Genomic DNA, 14,179 nt, shown 5'->3' on the forward strand with positions numbered 1-14,179 from the left:
CTCCTTTTTTAAATGCTGGATTTTAAAAATATTTGTCTACTTGGACCAGATCACTCCAATTGTGATAACATCCTGAGAGACAGGTTGATGTGTTATCTTCATGCCACCAAAATCCCTTTCATGAAGCTTTAGTTCATCAGTTCTACTGGTTAGTGGGTGACAGAGTAGAGAATAAGTCTCTTAATTTGGAAGCTCTGACCTACACTGTTCCCCTCTTCCACTGAGATAGACAGACTTTCGAGCCTCTAAGTTTGAAAGGCTTGGCAATTCCTATTATTTGCTACTGGCTGCAGTGTCCATTAAGCTAACCACAAGTTCCATGATGAATTGCAGAATAGAAACTACCAGTGACAGCACCCTACCCGTTTGGAATACACTTCTTCATCCTCCCTGCAAGTCTGGAGAAACTGCCCAGGAAGACTGCCAAAATTCGCACATTTGCTACATCTACAATATTTTCCGTTTCAGGGCTGGACATCAGGGTTGCACACTTCTATCCTACTTAACAGAACTTAGAAAGGGTGGAACCTTCTGGAGCAATTCTCCTCTGCTTTCCCTATCACTATAATCTGCTCATGTTCATGTGTCATTCAGATTACCTACTTCACTAACAAGGCTATTTATTATGCCAATCTCTGCACTGGTTTCGGCAATGAATGAAACATTTAACAGTGCATCCTGGAGTGGGATTAGTTGCTCTGAGGAGCCTTTGTCCAGCATAAGCAATGGTTTGTGTTCTTAATGTGAAGGATCTGAAGGAAAGAAGGAAGGGTAGAGTTAATCATGATAATTTAAAAAAAATGATGCTTGGAACACTTGACTATATTGCTTAAGGAAAGTTATTGATGTCAGCTGATGGTGCCATTGGTTTTTTTAGTAATGAAAGTGTTTAAGGTTAAATCAGTCACTTTGCTTGACTGAGCTGCGATCTCACCATTGTCAATGTTTGTCAGTGTTATATAGGCCATTTAACTTCACTGCTCCACTTCTACCATGGTCCCAGCAACAAAAATAGTCTTTCACCAGTGCTGTCTCTCCCTTCTATTTTGTGTTTTCTTCTGCAAAAAAATGCTAGGACACCATTATGAGTTGTGGTAGGAGATGTCGACCATTTGCAATAATTAATTAGTGTAAATTGAGAAAGGCTGCCAAGAATAGGGGCAGATTGGTAAACTTACAGAAGATAGATGAGAAATTAATGAATAGCAGCAATGAATGGAGGAACATAAAACTTTTTTTAAAGTGTGAGACGTGATCATATGCTCGATGTGACTAATGGTGAGGAGAGTGAGGTGGGGTGAGGATTACTACGAATGGGAGGAGGACAAGAGGGAAATAAAGCAGACACATTACAAGAAATGACAAAGAAAAATCTGTACTGAGCTTTCCTGAAGTTACTGAATCATTTTCAACACCGGATCTAGGTCCTCAATCTCGGATTTCTGCTGCTGACTTTCTCCATACTCTCAATCCACATTCTAGTGGTGGAAGTAGAGTTAGTTTTCCAAGGTGCTCGGAATAACATCTGTTCTAGCCCTTGCTGCAGCTTACATCTTAGTGAGCTGTGAGAGAATCTGTGGTCTACCACATTTTTTTATAGCAGATATTTGGAAGCTTTCCATGAGTAATGCCAAATCCTCAGATTTGAGTGCAAGCTTACTTCAGCATCTCTTAATGGTGATGCACTGACACTTTAAGTTGAAGCTGGAATTCCCACTGGAAATGTATATTATGCACAGAATACGCATAGATGTGTTAACAATTCAGACAAGTCCGATAAATACAAAGAAAACTTACCCATAAAAAATCGACCAAGCATTCCTAATTCCTGCATTTATCTACTTACATCATTAAAAGCTTTATTCCCATCTCCACTTAAAACTGACTTCAATTTATCCAACAGATTAACTGATGCAGTCACATCTGATTACATATAAACTTTCAAACAAGCAGCAAGAGTAGGCCTTTCAGCCACCAAGATCATGACTGATCTGATTGTAACCTCAAATTCTCATTCTTGCCTACTCCTGAAAACATTTCACCTCCTAGTTTAATAATTCATCTGCTGACCAAATATCCATAAATTAATATAGTCCAGCATTTGGTCCATATGTCTCTAAATTCCTCCAATCATATACCCATCCAGATGCCTTTTGAATGTTGTAGTTGCACCAGCCTACACCATCTCCTCTGGCAGCACATTCTATACATGCATCACCCTCTACATGAAAATGTTGCCCCTTAGGTCCCTTTTAAATCTTTCTCCTCTTACCTCAAAACTATGCCCTCTACTTTGGACCCCTCTACCCTGGGGAATAGACCTTGGCTACTCACCTATGTATGCCTCTCATGATTTTGTAAACTTCTATAAGGTCACTCCTCAGCCTCCAATGTCCCAGCCTATTTGTCTCTCCCTATAGCTCAAACCCCATTTGTTAGATATTTGCCCAATCACTTAACTATATACTTTCCTGAAGTATATACAGGAAATCTATACTTTCCTGAAGAAGGGCTTATGCCCGAAACATCGATTCTCCTGTTCCTTGGATGCTGCCTGACCTGCTGCGCTTTTCCAGCAACACATTTTCAGCTCTGATCTCCAGCATCTGTGGCCCTCACTTTCTCTCACTTAACTATATAGCCTTGAGGCTTCCTTATGTACTATTCACAACTTACTTTCGCACCTATCTTGTATTGTCAGTAAACTTGGCAACCATACCTTCCTCCCTTCATTCAAGCTATTTACACACCATTCATTACATATTGCCAGCCTGAAAAAGACCAACTTGTATCTGCTCTCTGTTTTCTGCTAGCCATCCAATTTTTTAACCATGCCAATGTGCTGTCCCACACCCAAGCTTTTATTTTCTACATTAACCTTTGATGTGGCATTTTATCAAATTACCTCTGGAAATTTTAGCACAGTACATTCAGCGGTTCCCCATTATCCACAGCACTGTTACCTCCTCATCGTACTGCAATAGATTACTCAAACACAATTTCACTTTCACAAACTGTGCCTAAGTAATTTAAACTTATCTAAGCACACTATGCTTTTCCTGATAACAGATGTTAAGTCATCTGGACTGTTTCCTGCTTTCTGCTTCTCTTCCTTTTTGAATAAAGAAGTTATATTTATTATCTTCCAATTTAATGGGATTGTCCTCAAATCAACAGAGCTTTGAAAAAGTAAAGCCAACACATCAAACTATCTCACTAGACATTTCCTTTTAAGATGAGGTCCATCAAGACTCTGGTACTTGTCAGCCTACAGCACCACCAGTTTGGTCAGTACCTCTTCTTTGGTGACTGTAATTTTTTTGATTTCTTCTCCTTTTCATTTCCTGATTTATCACTACTTCTGATATGTTATTTGTAACCCCTCAATTTCATTAAAGCAAGTACCTAATAATTATCTGCAACTATGTATAATTAGATAAACATGCCGAATGCATGACAAAATATTTTGAATGTGATTTGCCATTTAAACTGGTTTTGATAACCAGGAGGGAAAGGTATTTGTCTTTAATGACAAAGCTGATTATATACAAGTAATGAAATGAATATCATACATATTGCACATGCATCATTGTCCACACATGTCAGGACAATATTTTGCATTTTCTTTTTGATCACAGTACTGAATTCAATGAAGCAACATGTGGAAGTTTTGTTTATCTAATAATTTGAATTCTAAGAAAACTGCTTTGATTAACAAGCTATGACTGCTTTTTGTCAAGTCAAATCTGTTCGTCTATGAATGCCATAATAGTGTTACTATAATTAACTCTAGGAATGTATCACAAATGGTACTCCTATTTACTTGCACTGGTATAACAGTTGCTCCTTGTATTCTTTGCAAATACAGAAAATATGCTGGAAGATGTATTTGCTTCATCCCTGGTGATAACTTACATGGTCGATCAAAATGTAGTACACAATTGAGTTCACAACATGTACAATAATGAGACATGTTTAAACGTTGTCACTTCTTCAATTGTGCTTGAGCTAGTTATTATGCAAAAATCAATACAATAGGGGTCTACCTCATCAAGGATACTTTTAATCTAGGCTTTCAAACTGTACTTTCAATTTATTTTTTTTGCTTATACAATCTGCAAAGATATTGTTTCCTGTATAGAGAGCACAGTTATGCATTTGATCCAATGTGTTGTAAAATCATGTACAGTGGCAGTTGATTCATATCCTCAACATTAACTGTAAAATGTAATAGAGAAAACATTTTCAGCATTGAATATTGAGAGAAATAAAACTATTATAAACATGAAAAATACTTATTAGTTTCAAGTACCCGATGATCAAGATAAAGAACAATAGAATGAACAGGTACAATTTATAAAGTGTCATGATGGATGACTTTGGTGCAGCACTTTGGAGATATCAAATTTCAGATGAAAGGTCAAACCAAGAGTTTCTGTTCTGTGAGATGGACAAAAGATCTCAAGACATTAGCTGAAGCAGAACAGAAGAAAATACCCAGTTTCCAGTTCAACATTTATTCCTAAACCGACCTCACGAAACAGACATTTATTTAATAAATTTGGGGATTTAGCAGTGACCACGTTGGCTCCTGTGTTACCCTACATTACAAAAGGAAATATACTTCACATGTGCCTAATTGTGCCTGAAACACTTTGAGAAATTTTGGGAATGTGAAAGGAATATACATGCAAGTTATTTCTTTACTTGCAAACAAAAACTTGCTAAGATAGTGAAGAGGGGTGGATAAGTGGCAGGAAGGGCACCCAGCTGAAATGAAAAAACTCACCAAATCCATTAAAAGAATGATGGCTTAGCCACAGGTTAATTAACCAGTGTTGTGATGCCTGGTAACATGGTAAAAGCTGAAAGAGGAAGGAAGAAAGGAATATAATGTAATAAGATTTACCCAATGGTTGTGAACTCCTCCTCATCTTGAATGTCATGGATAGGCAAATAGAAGTGAAGTGTTTCACGGATATTTACTTCAGTCCCCTGAAATTCTGAATCAAATGTCACAGATGAAGCAGCTGTTTCACATGGCGTTTCCATCACAACTTCTTTTCTTGAAACCTGGTCTTCAGCATCATACTTAGTACGTCTATTACCTTCTCCTATTAAAATCGAACCAAAGTATCAAGTTTGGTCGAGACCGACAGAATCATTAATTTTTCCTTCTTTTATGAAAAATAAGAGGATGAAGGATTAAAATCAACACTGAAGCAGGATTTGTGCTGTAAACCATTGGCTATCAAAATGGATACTTATAATTCATTAGTAAAATCTTTACTAAATAATAATTTGATTTCTATTGCTGCATTTTCTAGATTATTCAGATATCAAGAGGTGAGAGTTGTCAATCCTAGAATTTTTCTCTTCAAATAGTGAAAAGAATTGAATGATTTCTAAATGCGCATTGGCATATTTAGTCCGTTGGACTTTTTCCACATCTCAATCAGATTTATGATTGATTTGCATTACATCAATAATCCATACTCCAATGTCTTTTCTTGAGAAAAATCTATTGATTTCAGTCTTAAAAATTCCATTTGACCCAGCATTTACTTCCTGTTGGAGGAAGAACCTCTCATTTCACTATATTTTGCATATAAAATTACATCCTAATTTAACTTCTAAGGGTAATTTGAAGATTATGTCCTTTTATTCTGGAATGCTTCCATTTCATAAACTCAAGGGAACAAGAGAAAAGTTGTCAATAACAGATAAAAAACAATAGAACTCACGTTCCCAGACTTTATACGTGATATTAGATAATGAATATCAACAGTATATTAAATCGTAAGAAGTATCACAGCTGAAACTGATTCAACTTTCACCCAATGTTCACAAGTCCATTTCCCAGCTGGAATCACTACAAGTGCTTGCATCATCTTCAAATATAAATATGAAATGGATGATTGATCTCAGCCTCTTCCTAAGCTTTCTAACATCACATTTCATTTACTCTGATATAAAGAAATCGCTGAGCACACTGAATACAATAAAGGCCATGGGCCCTGACAATATCTTGGCTACAGTACGGAAAACCTGTAGAATTGACCACATCTCTAGCTGAACCATTCCAGTGCAGTAATAACATAGTTTCCCTCTGGCAAAATGAAATTGTCTACATATATTCTGTTGACCAAAGGGGAACAAAACCAACTTAAACCAGTTACTGCCCCATCAACTTACTCTAAATCAGTAAAGAAATCAAAAGCATCGTCAACAATTATACCAAACAGCACTTGCTTACCAACAATTTTCTGATCCATGATCAGTTTAGATTTTGCCTGACTGCTTGACTCCAGACCTCATTACAGCCCACATCCGAACATAGACAAAAGAGCTTTACTTAGTTTAAGGATGGAGGTGAATGTTACTATCCTTGACATCAAATCAGCACATAACTGATTGTAGTATTAAGGAACAGTAGTAAAACTAAAATCAATGAAAATCAGGGAGAATTTTCAACTAATTCACATAAAGGAAGAATATTACAATTGTTGGAGGTCAATCATCTGTGTCCCAGGACATCATGGCAAGAGTTCCAAATGGCTATGTCTTAGATGTATCCATTTTCAGTTCCTTTGCTAATGACCTAGCCCACCTTTATAAGATCAGAAGTATGAACTTTTGTTGATAATTTAGTGTCCAGCTCTAATTACAATTGGCTGAATTTTATGTTTTGTTGGTTGAGTGTGAATTGCGTTGAGATGTGTGGAGTAATTCTTGCCAAGAAGTAGAACAAGATTTCTCAATGTATTTTAGCAAATGTGTGTCATTAAGTATCTACCCCATTCCTGTGACATCCCTCGCATAGGAATCTTGCCACATTTTACCATACATATTCCTGGAACAACCCACCACTCGGTTGAAAGACCAACATCCCTTATGCCAGAATTATCTTTAAAAGCTCATTGTGCAGTCAGAAAGCCTATTTGTCCAGGGGAAATTTGCAACTCACTCTGCAGATAGGGGTCTGGAGATGCTGCTGGACCGGGTGGTACAGATGTGGAACGTTCTCTTTCCCCAGAACAGTAATAGTAGTCACAACACCAGATCATGAGAGCCTGGTTCAAGATTGCCTGGTTCATTGCAGTCTCAGCCATCAGGAGAAATGCACAGCAGTATAGGAAGATCTTCTTCGCTCTATCAGCATAAGTGTCAACATTGTTTGATATCTCAAACTCACCTCTAGCTCTGCTATTATACTGCCTCAAATCTGAGCTCACGTTCTATTACTTTCACTATTGTCTGCAAAATCTTTTCATATCACTGTCACTTACACTAACCTCCGACAACTGTGATTCCCGCATGTCCTCTGCACCACCTACTAATTCAGCCAAGACACCTCCCAATCTGCCACCCATTTTCAACTCCCTTAATACCTATCTCTTTCTCATGCCAGGAGGAAAACAGCCCCATTAGGGCAAAAAGACTAAAAACAGATACTGAGCTGCCCAACATTTGCCTCCTCCCCTTTATGACTCTGACTACCAGGAAATTCTGACTGAAAGTATCCAAGCCCTCTGGACTAGTATCAGAGTATGCCCTTGACTTACTGTACCAAGATCCCTGAATGAAGGTTATCTTCCTTGATTTCACTGAAAACTGCTGAAGACCTTGACAAGTTTTCTGATTTTGTCTGTGCACTAAATGACACAACAATATAACAGTACTGTGAGCCTGGTATCTCTGCTGAGGAGGCATTGCACAAAAAGGCAAGACAATGCAAGGGAGAGATGCTGTGAGTGCCTAGATAAGCTTAAACTGTACGATGGGAAGTGAAGAGCCCAGAAATGCCACCTGATCCAGTCCACGTCACTTAGCACAAAGTGTCCTTGCTGCAGAAATACAATGAGAGTTGCTGATGCAGCCCAAGAAGCAGCATTGAAGTGAACAAGTGTCCTATAAGTAGATTGGAGATGTATCATGAAGGTATTTAGCTGGCAAAAGTGGAATGCCAATGTCCATGGAAGTGCGGTACATATGGTCAATACCTATGGAATGGGAATCAATGCTTTGGAGCACAGAGTCCAACAGGTCATTTGGACCAACCAGTGAGCTGAAGTTGCCAAGTACCTACTCTGACATCTATAACAAGACTTCTCAACATCTATCTTAGTTTGGTGCATTTGGTAAAGTAGGAAGCTGAATTTTTTTTAATTCAACATTATACAAATTGATAATACACATGACACTAACAGCTAACAGTCAAACAAATCTACAAAAAAAAGGCCTCAAAGACAAATGCTTTAAATCCCCATATAACCAACAGGAAAAGCAGTACACAGAACCAACAAAATAAACCACATCACAATCCTCCAAATGAAAACACAAAGCGAACAGCTGGAAAACAGTGCATAAAAGGAAACCCACACGCCAGCATCCCCAGTGAAATTAACTCTCCCCAGAAATAGGAGAAAGTGAGGACTGCAGATGCTGGGGATCAGAGCTTAAAAATGTGTTGCTGGAAAAGCACAGCAGGTCAGGCAGCATCAAAGGAGAAGGAGAATCGACGTTTCGGGCATAAGCCCTTCTTCAGGAATAGACAAAATGCAATACACAAATGGAAACACGATTCAATCACAACCTACATGATAAGGTACAATGCAAACACGATATATACATAAGGGTAAATGCAAACCGAAAGGGGACAGGGTCCACTCACAAGACAGAGTTCACTCACAAACTGGGGGCTGTGCCCAATACAGGAGCTACTCCTGGAGATCGCCATCTGATCTAGAATCCACTTCCCCAAACTGGAATCTCATCCAAGAGCAGGCTTTACTCCTAATGGCAGGTCCTCCTCCTGTCAGAAGGGTGCACACACTGCACAAGAAGGCTCCTCCATGAGGTCCGGTCCACTCACACCACCACAATCATTCCTGGAGGCCTAGCCCCATACAACGAATCGGCCTATTCAGTGAGATCTGGCCCACCACAGAGGTTCAGTCCACGCACAGGAATCGAGGCAGGACAGGTAAGAAATTCAGTCCAAACAGCTGACCATGGAGCAAAGAATAAGTCCCATCGATAAATTGCCTCTTCCACTCCCACATCTTCGCCAAAATAACAGTGCTGCAGGAAAATGAAGGTTAGTGAAGCAAATTGTAGCAATAATATGTCTAACAAGCTATGCTCCTCCATTATTGGCAGCTTGCTGCTGCCTAGTGAGAAACTTGCTTTACCTGCCTGGAAAAGAATAAAAGAAGTAGTGAGATGATCCTGATATTGAGATAAGAATTGCCAGATTTCTCATCAGATTCTGCCACAAATTTCATTATAGATCACATTGCTCAGACCCCAATAATATTTTGCCCATCATCTCAGATAATGAAGCCATCCATGTCTAAATGCAGCAAGACCTGAACAACACTGAGGTTTAGACCCATAAGTAACACATAACATTCAAACTACAAAACTACCAGGCAATGTCTATCTAACAGAATAGACTAATAATCACCCCTTCACATTTAGAGGCTGGGTATTCTGTAATGAACGGCTCATTTCCTAACTCCCTGGGAGCTTTCCACCTGTTGAGAGTATGTTAGAACACTCTTCACTTTCTTGGATGAGTGCATCTCCAACAACATTCAAGAAACTCCACATCATCCAGCCCATTTGATTAGCACCCTATCCATCACCTTAAATATTTACTCTCCCTACTGCCGGCACAGTGTGGCTGGAATGTATTAGGTGCCCTCCAGCATCTACAGCAAGCTCCTTAAACAACATCATAGAAAAGAACTTCAAATTGGGTTATTATTTCACATGCATGGAAACATCTGCATCTCATGCTATTTTGACAATACATCTTGAATAAAATGTAATCTATGTCCTGAAGTTGAGGAATGTATTGTTTAGCTTTATGTAATCAAAACAATTTTTAAATATGATTAAGTTAAAGGAAATGGATAAGACTGATGCGCAGGTTTTCTGTAATTTGATTTTTTAAAAAATCATTAAAATTGTCTAGGTAGCTTTTTGGTATTGGCTTTATTTGTGGGCAGATTTAGAATGTTAGAGCAACAAAAATATTTTATGATTTTGAGATGCCGGTGTTGGACTGGGGTGTACAAATCAATTAATAATGTACTAAAACCTTCAAATATCCTATTATACACATTACAGTTTTACATCTTGATTTGCTTCCTCTCTGGCCAATAAATATCCAAGAGACTTGGCTGCCAGCAAACACTGTGTCTTTGCTACATTTTGGCATTCATGCAATAGGGTAAACAATTGTGATGTGATTGCAAGATCTTCATCAAGAGATAGTATGAATATTGTCATCAGGATAGTTTATGTTTGGTGTTGACTTCATAGAAAAGAATACCAAGAATCCAATCTTTTAATCAAAATGGATGGGAATTTACCAGCTCATTGCAAATGATCAGGGACACGAGAGGGTTGGGAAAATGGCAGTGAAAGTGAAGCCCAAAGTCTTGTCACTGACAGGCCCTTCATTTCTGAGGCTGAAATAAATGGGATTCCGGCCGTAATAGTCATCCTCATGTTTTGCTGTTGCAAAGATCACCCTCTGATCTCTGAGACCTCATGGTTTGGCTATAGCACATCTCCAATTCTTATAGTGTCTGTGTGACAGCAGTTCAACATTCGCCAATAATTCATATGGGCAGGCCATCATGTTCAATCAGATATCTGTCCTTCTGATATGGCCACAGTGGTAATTTTGTTGTCAGTTGTGCAAAGTCTGGTGATTTGCTAGGTTCAAACAAAAGACCCATGGCTGGTGCCTGTAAAATCATGGTGGAAGCTTTCAAATAAAAAATCAAATGTTCTGAAGTAGAATATAGAGTACAAGTTTGTTAAAGGCAAACTTCCAATTTGTATTTCACCCAATATTTTTCCTGTTTTTATCCTGTCCGGGAGCAGCGGGAGAGAGAGCAGAGGTGATGTTTGGAACCAGGAGGTTGCTGAGAAGGTAAGGACTTAGTATAAATACTTAGCTTCGAAGACCGTGGCCTTTTTCCTGTCTGGGAGCAGCGGGAGACAGAGTGGAGATGACATTTGGGACCAGGAGGTTGCCGGGAAGGTAAGTGAACAGTAGATATTTGGGCAGCGGCTAAACTCGAGATTCTACACATGTAGTATCTCCCTCCCACACACACACACCCCCCCACCTCCAAATGAAAAGGACCCCGTAAGGTAAGTTTTTTTTTCTTTTATATGTTTAAGTGCATTGTTTGGTATTAGTTAGTTGAGTTAAAGCTAAAGCTAAGGCTTCGAATGGCGGGGGACCTTAGACCCGTGGTATGTGCCTCTTGTTTGATGTGGGAGCTCAGGGACGTGTCTAATGTCTCTGACTCTTACACTTGCAAGAAGCTTGTTCAGCTGCAGCTCTTGTTTGACCGCATGATGGCTCTGGAGCTGCGGATGGACTCACTGTGGAACATCTGCGTTGCTGAGGAGGTCCTGGATAGCACGTTTAATGAATTGGTCACACCTCAGATTAGAATTGCTGAGGGAAACAGTAACTGGATGACCAAAGGGCAGAGAAAGAATAGGAAGGCAGTGCAGGTATCCCCTGCTGTCATCTCCCTCCAAAACAGGTATACCGTTTTGGATACTGTTGGGGGAGATGGCTCAGTTGCCAGGATCAAGGGCTCTACTGTTCAGAAAGGCAGGAAAAAGACTTGTAGGGCCATAATCATAGGCGACTCTATTGCTAGGGAAGCAGAAAGGTGGTTCTGTGACTGAAAATGAGACTCCCAGATGGTATGTTGCCTCTCCCAGGTGCTCGGGTTAGGGATGTCACCGATAAGCTGGAGAGCATTCTGAAAGTGGTGGGGGTGGGGTGTAGTCAGTTGTTGTGGTGCATATAGGCACCAATGATATAATTTAAAAATGAGATGAGGTCCTGAAAGCAGAATGCAGGGCGCTAGGAGAGGAGTTAAAGAGGAGGACCTCAAAGATAGTGATCTCAGGATTGCTACCAATACCACGTGCTAGCCAGGGTAGAAATGAAATAATAGGCAGGATGAACACGTGACTTGAGGGATGGTTTGGGGGGGGGGGGGGGGGGGGTGGTTCAGATCTGTGGGACATCAGGACTGGTTCTGGGGAAGGTGGGACTATTACAAATTGGATGAACGACACCTGAACTACACTAGAACTAATGTCCTTGGGGGAGGTTTTGCTACTGCTGTTAGGGAGGGTTTAAACTAATGTGGCGGGGGCTGGGAACTAGAAGAGAAGATCAGTAGACAGTGAGGTGGAAACTAAAGACTGTAAGGAACAGGATCATGAAGTTAGCATTACCAAAGGGAAGTAGGCAGAACGCAAAGGAACTGGTGGTCTGAAGTGCATATGCTTTTATGCAAGAGGTATAGTGGGTAAGGCAGATGAACTTTGGGCTTAGATTGGTGTTTGGGAGTATGATGTTATTGTGATCACAGAGACTTGGTTGAAGGAAGGGCATGATTGGCAACTAAATGTTCCAGGATATAGATGTTTCAGACAGGACAGGGAGGGAAGTTAAAGTGGGGGAGGAGTTGCATTGCTGGTCAGGGATGATATCACGGTTGTGCTAAAGGAGGACACTATGGAGGGCTTGAGCAGTGAGGCATTATGGGTAGAGCTCAGAAATAAGAAGGGTGCAGTTATATTGTTGGGGCTGTACTACAGCCTCCCAACAGTGAGCGTGAGGTAGACAAGCAAATAGGAAAACACATTATGGAAAGATGTAGAGGCAACAGGGTGGTGGTGATGGAAGATTTCAATTTTCCCAACATTGACTAGGATACACTTAGTGTCAGAGGTCTGGATGGGGCAGAATTGTATGGGGCATCCAGGAAAGTTTTCGAGAGCAGTAGGTCAATAGTCCAACTAGGGAGGGTCATATTGGACCTGGTGTTGGGGAATGAGCCAGGCCAGGTGGGGGAAGTTACAGTGGGGGATTTCTTTGGGAATAGTGACCACAATTCTGTAAGTTTTAGAATACTCGCAGACAAAGATGAGAGTGGTCCTAAGGGAAGAGTACTAAACTGGGCCAAGGCAAATTATATCAAAATTTAGCAGGAGCTGGGAAATGTGGATTGGGGGCAGCTATTTGAAGGGAAGTCCACATTTGATATGTGGGAGGCTTTCAAAGATAGGTTGAAGATAATGCAGGATAGGCATGTCCCTTTGAAAACAAGGGATAGGAAAGGCAAGCTTCGTGAACCGTGAATGACAGGAGGAAAAGGGAAGCATACATAAGCTAAGAACAGAACAGGCTTTGGAGGAACATTGGGAGAGTAGAACCAATCTTAAGTGAGGAATTAAGCGGGCTAAAAAGAGTCTTGAAATAACTTTAGTGAGCAGAATTAAGGAGAATCCCAAGGCCTTTCATTCATATATAAGAGGCAAGAGGTAACTGGAAGAGTTGGTCCACTCAAGGATAAGGAAGGAAGGTTGTGTGTCGAACCTGAGAAAATGGGTGAAATTCTCAATGACTAATTTGCACCAGTGAGCCTGACGTCAGTGGTGGGAAAGTTGCTGGAGAAGGTACTGAGGGATAGGATCTATTCATATTTGGAAGAGAATAGGCATATCAATGATAGGCAACATGGTTTTGTGTGGGGGCAGATCGTGCCTTACTAACTTAATAGAGTTCTTTGAAGGAAGGGCTGTGTATGTCATATACATTAACTTTAGTAAGGCATTTGATAAGGTTCCCCATGGTAAACTAATGGAGAAAGTGAAGTCACATGGTGTGCAGGGTATTCTAGCTAGATGGATAAAGAACTGGGTTGAGCCACAGGAGACAGAGAGTAGTAGTTGAAGGGAGTTTCTCAAAATGGAGAAAGGTGACCAGTGGTGTTCCACAGGGTTCAGTGCCGGGACCATTGTTGTTTGCGATATACATAAATGGTCTGAAAGAGAGCATTAGTGGTCTGATCAGAAAGTTTGCAGATGACACAAAGATTGGTGGAGTAGCAGAAAGCATAGAGGACTGTCAAAGAATATAGCAGAATATAGATAGACTGGAGAGTTGGGCGGAGAAGTGGCAGATGGGCTTCAATCCGTTCAAATGTGAGGTGCATTTTGGAAGGTCTAATTCTAGAGCGAACTATACTGTAAACGGAAGAGCCTTGGGAAAAGTTGATGAGCAGAGAGATCTGGGAGTTTGGGTCCATTGTACCCTGAAAGTGGCTGCATAGGTGGATAG

The 14,179-nt window shown here is 40.3% G+C and overlaps 1 protein-coding gene across 1 annotated transcript in view; it reads right to left on the reverse strand.

Moving 5' to 3' along the window:
• LOC122564660 (uncharacterized) overlaps nucleotides 1-14,179 on the reverse strand; it is a 44,557-nt gene that overhangs the window by 12,157 nt on the left and 18,221 nt on the right. The window contains exon 4 of the mRNA XM_043719743.2: nucleotides 4,910-5,114. Coding sequence (XP_043575678.1) covers nucleotides 4,910-5,114 — 205 coding nt within the window. The remainder of the gene's footprint in view (nucleotides 1-4,909; nucleotides 5,115-14,179) is intronic.

This window comes from Chiloscyllium plagiosum, unplaced genomic scaffold (genome assembly GCF_037043375.1).
Source record: "Chiloscyllium plagiosum isolate Xiang-an unplaced genomic scaffold, Cpla_swu_hap1 HiC_scaffold_21, whole genome shotgun sequence".
Taxonomy (NCBI): Eukaryota; Metazoa; Chordata; class Chondrichthyes; order Orectolobiformes; family Hemiscylliidae; genus Chiloscyllium; species Chiloscyllium plagiosum.